General features: G+C 43.7%; 1 protein-coding gene across 3 annotated transcripts; it reads right to left on the bottom strand.

Moving 5' to 3' along the window:
* Positions 1-142: 142 nt before the first annotated feature.
* On the bottom strand, positions 143-9,184 carry LOC118291838 (cilia- and flagella-associated protein 69-like). 3 transcript variants are annotated; one of them, XM_035620275.2, is made up of 23 exons: positions 8,317-9,184; positions 7,683-7,742; positions 7,509-7,574; positions 7,000-7,109; positions 6,818-6,894; positions 6,140-6,307; positions 5,604-5,756; positions 5,182-5,359; positions 4,915-5,038; positions 4,734-4,782; positions 4,508-4,629; positions 4,178-4,409; positions 3,894-4,058; positions 3,692-3,807; positions 3,373-3,491; positions 3,079-3,160; positions 2,779-2,971; positions 2,522-2,656; positions 2,018-2,094; positions 1,736-1,933; positions 1,275-1,361; positions 1,077-1,160; positions 143-602 (listed from the first exon to the last, which is right to left on the bottom strand). In XM_035620275.2, exons 1-23 carry the CDS (start codon positions 8,404-8,406, stop codon positions 450-452), a joined length of 2,838 nt encoding a protein of 945 aa, XP_035476168.2. In that variant the 5' UTR covers positions 8,407-9,184; the 3' UTR covers positions 143-449. The 3 variants fall into 3 exon arrangements, with proteins under 3 accessions (XP_035476168.2, XP_035476169.2, XP_035476170.2); XM_035620276.2 differs by having other exon boundaries at positions 6,209-6,307; XM_035620277.2 differs by lacking the exon at positions 8,317-9,184 and having other exon boundaries at positions 7,189-7,574.
* Between the last annotated feature and the right edge of the window lie 3 nt (positions 9,185-9,187).

Raw genomic sequence — 9,187 nt, 5'->3', positions numbered from 1 at the left:
GGTCTCACTGTTCATGTTGCTCCACTGGTTTTATACAGTACGAGCAGCCCGCTGGAGGATAAATGCAAAGAAACATGTTTAAGTGTCGCAATTATAGGTTTATTGATCAGACGAGTGAGAGGAGAAAAGGTGAAAATGTCAGTTTGGTTGATTCTATTTTATTCATTTAATATGCATGAATCTTTACAGTTGTACTGTTGCATCAGACGCTCACTGTAAATGTGTGTGTGTGTGTGTGTGTGTGTGTGTGTGAGAGAGCTGGACTAGACTACAGGGTGCTGATTATGCACAACGAGTGACTTCACGTCTGCATCTGCTGCCGTTTCACTTCAATATCTGCAGACACGTCGCAAAAAAATGTACAGCACATAGTGTATAATAGAAATATGAACAATGGATGTAAATTAAAAAAAGGAAACTATAAGCTAGAGGTGTATTAAAAACCAGTATCAGTCTTTGACAGATACGGTGCTGAAGTACTCCGGGTCTCGCGTCGATGGATCCGCTTTGTCCTTGATTGGAGCTCGGGCCAGAGTCATCTTCACTCCCGCAGGCCCCTGATCATCAGTGGTCTCTACGGCTACGACCTGTCCAATGAAATGCTGAAACACAGCGAAACACACACACACGTGAGCACTTCCTGTTTACATTAGAATGTCATTGACTTAACAGCTGGAAGGAGATTTCAATAGATACAGAGGGGAGTGGGTACAAGTTGGTACAATCAAAACACAACAACAAATCTAAAAAACCCAACGGCATCAACGTCGACCGGAAAATTGAATCTATGGTATCTTTGCTTTTATCCGCTGGTATATTCCCACATCATTTTGTGCCGGTGGGACTTAACTGTTGAGCGACTGATGAAAAGTAAAGTGAGCCATCTGTGCAGACGATGCCGTTGCAGTTCACGCTATTTGCCAGTAGGGGTCAGTAAAAGTTGGTGTGATAAAAACTGAACCAACCGCTTTGCTCCACAAGCCACAGGTTTTATCTTCTACAGACTTTGATCCTCTGTGGTTCAATCTTCATAAAATCAGTGAAATTAATGTCAATGTCGTGTGTCAGTGACAAACCTCTGCAGGATGAACAGCAGCATCCCCGTCCTTTGGTCTGGGCCTGGATGAGTCAATGTATTTCTTCCGCTGTGCTTTTACTTCCTGAACAGACAAAACGAAAAAAACAAGAAAAATGAAGAATAAAAAAACTTGGATATTCAAATATTTTAATTTTTGCTATAGTACTGCGGATTTTGAGGTAAAAAATATAAAAACCTTCAGGATTTCGTAGTTGGACGTTCTGGAAACGTAACTGTCCCACGACTTTGCCGTGAGCTCCTGTTGCTTCCAGTGAGACTTGATCTGTGATTTTTATTTTATTTTTAAAAGACACAAAAATATTCAGGGTTAATTTTTTGAGAAGAAGATACCTGCTGTGCCCACACGGCTTCAGTCAAGTCGATGATGAGACAGATTACTTCTGATTTAAATAAAATATCCATCAGTTGAAATTTAGAAGAAAGCGACCAGGGTTCTGTACTTTATCAAAGCTCTACGACCCTGTGAAATATTCTTTTAATGTGAGAAAATTCCTCAGGAGTCCAGATCTGCCTAAAAATTTTCAACCGACTGACAAGTGGGAGATTTGTGTGCAAGATTTTCTTGTTTTCAAGTTTGAGCTGAGACAGAAATATTCCTGGATCCACACAAAATATGTTGAGGGAAATTCTCAGCACCTCCTTGTACATGCGCTCCTCCTCGCTGACGATCTCCTTCTCCTGCTGCTCCAGGAAGCTGATTTGTTCCGCCATCACCCTCGCCGCCGTGTCCCCTGCGACCTTGGCGATGCTCCTCAGAGCCTCCTCGTCCGGGCTGACCGGCCTCACGCCGTCTGAAATCAGTTCCCTGCTGATCTCGTCCCACACCTCGCAGACCTGCAGCGCCACGACAGCGAGTTAGTGACGCTAACTCAAGTTTGTCATTTTAAGGTGGAGTTCCGACGTTGGTGTTTCCTGCACCTTAAAGTCCAGATATCTCCTGACGATGCTCAAGGTCACGTAATCTTTTGCCGACAGTCCAGGAAGGTCCTGGAAACCTGAGGGAGGAAAAGTGACAAAAATATTTTTATTCCTTTTTTGCTTTTCTTTGCTTTGCAAGTTCAGGTTGATGCTTGAGGAACGAGTCCAGGTGAAACACTTAGTTTGTTCTGATTAACCTACATTAGCATATATGTGGGTTTGCAAGTTATCGATTTTATTTATCACAAAATCAGTTTCTGAAACTATTAAATATTTCCACTACTAGTAACATACTTTGCATTATGGCCATACTAAAAGATTGATGTACTGTACCTCTAAACTAGTTCAACAGTGAAAGTGTAGTACATCTATTGTATAATCTTGCACGACAGCTACAAGGTTACATGATTACAAAAAAGCATTACTATTATTAATATTATGTCTTGTTCACGACACGGTGACATCTGAAACTGATCCGATTCTTCAGTTAACAGTTTTTTTTACCCAGTTTGCAGAAGATGGAGAAGATCTTCGAGCGCAGGTTCTCTGATATCTCCAGCACGGCTGCGCTCGGTATGTTGGAGGGAAACAGCCGCTGGGAGTCCTGCTGGTAAAAACTGAGGAGTGGCCTCTGGGGATCTTCACGTCAAAAGCAGAGAGAGAAAAAATATACCAGAGAGAAAGATATGAGACACATCTTCGGTCTGAACCACCAGCTCAAATTTGGGGTTTAACTCATCACACTCGCTCTAGTTGCGGACCTGTCAAGCCCCCGTGTTTGTTCCTGCGGACGCCCAGCTCCTCCTCCTCCCGCCTCCACAGCTGCAGCAGGAGTCCCGGAGCCGTCCGATCGCCGTCGTCCCTCCAGCTCAGGATGTGAGACAGAGTGTTGGGGTTGTCACACAGTTCCAGCAGGGTGGTGAGGACGATGCTGTGCACACACCTGGGGCTCGACTGACAGAGGGAGCGAGAGAGACACCCAGAATAACTTACATGTTAGGTGTATATATGGAAAGGACCTGCCAGCCAATAGGAACCCGGACTTGAAATCAGCCACTTACGACGAGTAAGTCCAGCAGAAGAAACACCCCTTCTTTCGCCAAAAAATAATCCTCGGTGGTGTAGCAGCCGACAATACAGGACCTGATGGGACACAAAACACACCGACTGAAACAATCCCAGCTCGGTGGAAGCGTTTCCAATCTGACGTTTACAGAATTTGTCACTTTGTCACAGAATCTTGCGCTAAGAGGCGAGAGGGAACAAAAAGAGCTGTGCTGATTCCTCACAAGTGTAACTGTTGGCATGTTTTTTAAATATAACGTCAAAGTGTGTTGAGCCGAAGCTGGACTGACCAAACGCAGTCGACCGTGGAGAGGACGAGCCTGTTGTGTCCCAGGCCGCTGAAGAACTTGTCGGAGCCTTTCCTCAGGAAATGAACCGCCATCTCCACTCCGTCCGACCCAAACAGTTCCTGTGGCAGAACATCACAGGACTCAGACAAACTGTACGATGGGAGACTGTAACTGAAAATGTTCCGGTTCTGATCTGACCATGAGGCGACATCTAGCCGACTAATACGAGCCGAAATGAAAGTTCAGAGGCAAATCGCATTGTTACTAATGAATTAAGTGTAGATTCATAATTGAAAACAAAACTAGGACTCAGTTTTACCTTTCGGTGCATGTCGGTCTCGCACAGCGCTGAAAGTATCAGCTGAGTGTCTGACTTTATCTCCAGTGTGACCTCATCGTCCTCATCAGGACTCGCTTCCATCTGCATCAGAATCCCTGAGAAAACACAAACAGTTGCAGCCTCTTTCTGCCGATATTCTACACACTTTGTGGCGCGTACGTCAGGTTTTAATTCAATTCACCCATGAGCTGATTGATGGTCCCTTGATCACAAAGGTCCTGGTTGACTGACTCGTCGCCCGAAGACGTCACGGCTCGGAGAACTCTGATGCAGTGGCGCATTTGAGCCTTCTTACTGCCCCTGTCTCCGTCGCCATGGAAACTGTGGCCCTGACCAAAGTAAGAATCTGAAAAGAAAAATAACATGTTTATTTTCTGACTGTGGAAATATATTTGGTCTCTCTTTGTATGACCTTTGATCTTTCAGATACAGGACCCCCACCCTTGCGTCTCAGCTTCCCCCCACCTTGCCCGATGCAGCAGTCCAGCAGGAACAGCAGGCGAGCGTTTCCCTGACATGACATGTACTCGTCCAACATGAGCGGAGCGATGGCGGCGAGGGTGGCCAGCGCCTGCAGCTGGAGCTCGTCCTGCTGGACGGAGGACCAGTGACGCAGACCTGGCGGATGCTCAGGCGCAGCAGCAGGCGGCTTCGCGAGCGTCAGCAGAGCCAGCATGACTTGTTCTTCTCTGTAGAGCTAAGAGAGGAAAGCACGGAGGTCACATATGCAGAGTGTCAAACTCAAATCAATCTAATATTTACAAAACTACTGACCACGTCGAGTCTGTGACTGACCTGCAAGGCGGCAAAATCCTTTGACATGGAAACCAACAGATTCAACAGCAACTTCTTCAGTTTCAAATCGTCGTTGTTGTAGCTGAGGTTGAGGTTGCGAACCAGAGGATTGGGAGTTTTCACTATAATGTAAATGGAGAAAAGTTATCAGGAAAGCTGCCACTGTCGTATATTTATGAAAAAACTGGATGGAAAATTAACATTTGTAGGAAAAGAGTTGCCTCACACTCAGGAAATGTGGCGAAAACCAAGAGCTGCTTGGCAAATAAACTCTCCTGAAAAATTAGAAACATCGCGTCAGACTGTCGCAGTACACTTGACACAAACTGACCACTGTGTCTGTGCTTCATGCATTTCAAAAATGATCTCACTCTTCCAACCTATCCAACGACCCGTCCCGTACTCACAATCAGCTGGCAGCTGGGGTTCTCTGCGATGAGAGTTGTAATCACAAGCAGATCATTTCTGAGTTGGAAGTCGGCATGGCTGCAACCGTTCATCAGCTGGTGAAGAAACGCTTCTTTCAGAGACCTAAGAAACGAATGATAAGAAATCAAATGTGTACTAGTACAGAGTTGGAGAACAAACGTGTTCAAATCGAGGATGGATGATGGAAATGATTTATTCAATCCACATTTTTTTAAAAACGACATGAAACCACAGGAGACGCCTACACGACACACTCCATGCTGCTGAGCTGCGCGGTGACCTTGTCCATGCTGCCTCTCTCCAGCAGGTTCCAGAGGATTTCTGACGAGCGGAAAAGGACTTGACCCGACGGGTCGGGCTCGTTCATGTGGAGACAGATCGTCTCAGCGCCCCGTGCGTTCAGCATTAACGCACAGTTCCTGTCTGTGGTTGCAAAAATGAAACAAGATCAAGTTGTGATTATTGACAAAACAGTCTCATTGACCTGCTGACATTGAGGCAAAACACTTAAAATCACTGTTTTGATTTTTTGCCTGGTAGTCATTTGACTTGATTGATGATTTATGCTCTTGACAAGTGGCTACTTTATCTAATGAAGGTCTGTTGAATTTGACATCCCCCCTCCTCCACCGCATCAGCGGAGCCACAACAAAAGCCAGTCACTGACCAGAGGAGGCCGAGAGCATCTGAAGGGTCTTCAGGAGCTGCAACTTGACGACGGGCTGGTTCTCCAGCATGGCCGTGGAGAGGAGCAGCGTCTGCGCCAGGTCACTGAGCTCCAGCAGCTGCAGCCTGTAGCCGGGAGAGGTCGGCTGGAGCCCTGCGGGAAAACAGAGTGGAGCGATACGTCGTGTACCGCCAGAAAGTCATGGATGTGTGAAACACAGAGAAGAAGAAGACCAACAATTACTAAAAGTGATACATGCTCACATGCTAAACTATCATGCTGACTATATACACTTGAATTTGTGACACTATATATATATATATAAGAAGAGGACAACGATTTTAAGAGATGGCATGCTGTTTATCAATTGAACAATAACTTTGGCGATTATATGAACCAATAATTAGAAGCCAATATCAGTGAATGCTCAGTCAGACAGAAAAAGATACCATTAAGAAAAGATAACATAACACACACACAAAAGAAAGAAACAGAAGCACGAGCATGCCACCACAGAAGCCATGAGAGAATCTCACTTAGTGAAAGTCTAGAAAATCTGCAAGAGCGTAATGTCCCAGGCTTTGTCTTGGTGGCAGAGACCGTACCGTCGAGCAGCTGTTTCGGAGCCACACTGCAGTAGAATGATTTCACAGATTCAACAACCTGCCGCCGCACGTCGGCGTCCGACACTCTCATCAGACACCCTGCCGACAGAGACATCAATTCTTTCTTTCAAACAAAACAGGGCAAAGATTAAAAACTGTACAATAATAGAAACAGAAGTAAAAACTATATAAGGGATAATGTACATTTTGTAATGCCTTGCATTTAAAAACTTAATGTTCAGCAACTCACACACTCACATGAATGCACCGTCAATTATTTTCTTTACTGCATAACCACACAAGAATAATGTAACTCTGACAGAAATTGCAAGCTTCAAGCAAACTTATACGACTTTCAATATCATGTCTTCGAGATTGATTTTTAGAACATATTGAAAGAATGGAAATCAGTGGCTGCTAGAAGGTATGAAAAAAAATCAAGCTAAAAGGTTTTCAGGTGGAGCCCGACTGATATATATATATCAGTTTGCCGATAATATCAATATCAATATCGATCAAGTATTTTTCAGTAAATGTGACTAGCAATATAAGGACAGTGACATGATAAAAAAACTATGACATTGATCCTTTAATAACTGAGCAGTGTACCCATGTGGGAGATGAACTCTACGACGTCCCGAGCGTAGTTCAGCTCATCAGACGATTTCTCCTTCAGGAAGGGAAGTCTGAGGTGAAGCAGAGCAACACTGTCATGTTCAGATGATCTCATGAGGGGGAAAAAAGGAAAGAAATAGTTTCCCTGTAAAGTTGAAATATCGTGCGTCTCTTACCTACAAATTTCAAGTGCCTCGCACAACACGGGCACATACTCGGGGTGATCCTTCACCTTCTCGGCACAGATGTTGAGTATTTTGGCCACGCCCGTGAGCTCCCTCAACAGCTTAGAATAGATTAAGGAGGTTATTTTTTGCATTTTGGCAAAACCCCCCCCCCCCCCCCAAAAAAAATAGCTCACGCACAGAGATAAATCTCAGCAGGGGGAAAGGAGAAGGAGTGATGGGGAGCGGAGAGTCATCATGACGGCGGAGGTTATTTCTGAAAAGGGAAAATGCTGACAGACACGGCGATGCAGTGGTTAATTAGAGTCCTGGGAACAATGGGTTCAGGTTGCGTGAGAGCAAATCTATTTCCGTCACTGCACCGGGGGAACAGTAATGAGCAACATTTGACAATCTGCTGAAGCGTGTGACACCTGAGGCGATATCATATGATATTTCAAGACGGGGGGGAGAAGTTAACGGACAAGAGTCAGAACGTTAAAATCCAGGAGGAAGGATACAAAACCAATTTGGCTTCTCTTCAGTAGTTTCTTCAGGACAAACAGGTGCCTCTCTGTCAAGTTAGCCTTCAGTAAAAAAAACAACAACATAATAATCAGTATGATCATATATTTAACTTCACTTAAAACAGGAAAAACAAAACAAAACATTGAGGACATTCAAGTTGAACTCACCGTCAAAGGATCTTCAAGGAGACGAAGCACCTTAGTGAGATCGAGATTTTTAGCACCGACCTGAAGAGGAAATATAGTTTAGGTTCTGAAGTTTAAACAGTCTGGAAGAGAAATGTTCTTTCAAGATAAAGCAATTTATTTTTATTGCTTAAAGAAACATACACTTTGCGAGAAGAATTGACTAATAAAGGTGTTGAGATCAGATTTTGACATATAGTTTATGTTTTAGTGATGTGTTATGTTCTATTGTTTTTGATCTTTCATCTCGTTTTAATCTTGTATTTTACTTTGCATCAATCAATCTTTATTTTGACTTTTTCCATTGCTCTGTGTTTCTTTTATATTTATGTTTAAAGGCAATATACAAATACATTTTCCATGTTTAGTGGTGTATTTGCAATAAAAAATATTATATTAAAATATGAATAACCAGGATTTTGGTCACCTCTGACATAAGGGCTTTTTAGTATAAAAGTGATTTAAAAGAGTGATAGATACATTAGAATAAAACAGGAGGGAAAAATATTACTGTGCAGCAACAATTCAGTGCAAGATATGAATCCACAGTCCTCATATCGACTCAATAACATGTGATGATGAACAGATCTGTGATATTTAAGCAGAATCATTTTACCTCCTGGAGATTTTGGCTCCTGTCGGTTGCTCTTGGTCCGACCACAGGAAAGTCCGGTTTCCTTCTCTGCACAACTTTGCCTGAATCCATTTGCAAAAATTTTAAACTTTCTTTGCTTTCAGCGTCTCACTTTGGCAGCAAACACTAACATTGTCGGCTCTCTTCTTTCTCTCTTGTTTTGTCTTTGCTTCTTCCTTGTTTCGTTCGCTTTTTACGCGTTGACACATCAAAGTCACTCGCAGATCAAAGCCTCCGGTTCACTTCTATCTGCGGCTCGTGACCACGGAACGCAACAAAAAATGAGCACGAACAAAAGTCACGAGAGTCTAAAGAAATAAATGAATAAAGATACGGTTTTTAGTCGTCCAGCATCTCTGTGTGTCAGCAGCCCGGAGTCTGACGGCGTACTCCCGTTGCTATGGTCACCGTGTAGTACGGAGAGCGGCGCAGCTCAAAATGCTGCAATGCTGCCTTCACGTGCTGGTCGGAAGATCCGACTTCCCACTTATGCACTTTGTTTGTCGTCGGAACGAATTGGAAAAAAAAATACTGACACTAATGTAATAGTTTTGCCCCGCACTAGCATACTATAATCCATTTTTGTTGGATAGAACGATAAATAGTATTGCGCTATATCAAGTTAAGTGTACATAGATTACAGATTTAGAATTATGTACACAAGCGACAGCTACTACTTGTTGCACTGTTAAAAATAAAGAATTACACTCGTCATTACGACCTGAGGGTGGCGTTCACGTGCAATTTCCAAGTCGGCAACTCGCATTCCCCATACTTCTGATATCACGTGACGGCAGCAATGAATCCTAACGACACGCCCACTTCCTCTTTTAAAACAGGAAGTGGTTGTTCT

Source organism: Scophthalmus maximus, chromosome 22 (genome assembly GCF_022379125.1).
Source record: "Scophthalmus maximus strain ysfricsl-2021 chromosome 22, ASM2237912v1, whole genome shotgun sequence".
Classification (NCBI taxonomy): Eukaryota; Metazoa; Chordata; class Actinopteri; order Pleuronectiformes; family Scophthalmidae; genus Scophthalmus; species Scophthalmus maximus.
Note: the sequence above shows the minus strand (reverse complement) of the source record. Positions and strands in the feature narration are given on the sequence as shown.

Coding starts and splice junctions, on each gene's coding strand:
- LOC118291838 (XM_035620275.2), bottom strand. CDS start 8,406: ATGGATTCAGGCAAAGTTGTGCAGAGAAGGAAACCGGACTTTCCTGTG. Junction 4,059..4,177: donor GGACTGCTGCATCGGGCAAG/GTGGGGGGAAGC, acceptor TTTTCTTTTCAG/ATTCTTACTTTGGTCAGGGC. Junction 1,362..1,735: donor AGGAGCGCATGTACAAGGAG/GTGCTGAGAATT, acceptor TAAAAATCACAG/ATCAAGTCTCACTGGAAGCA.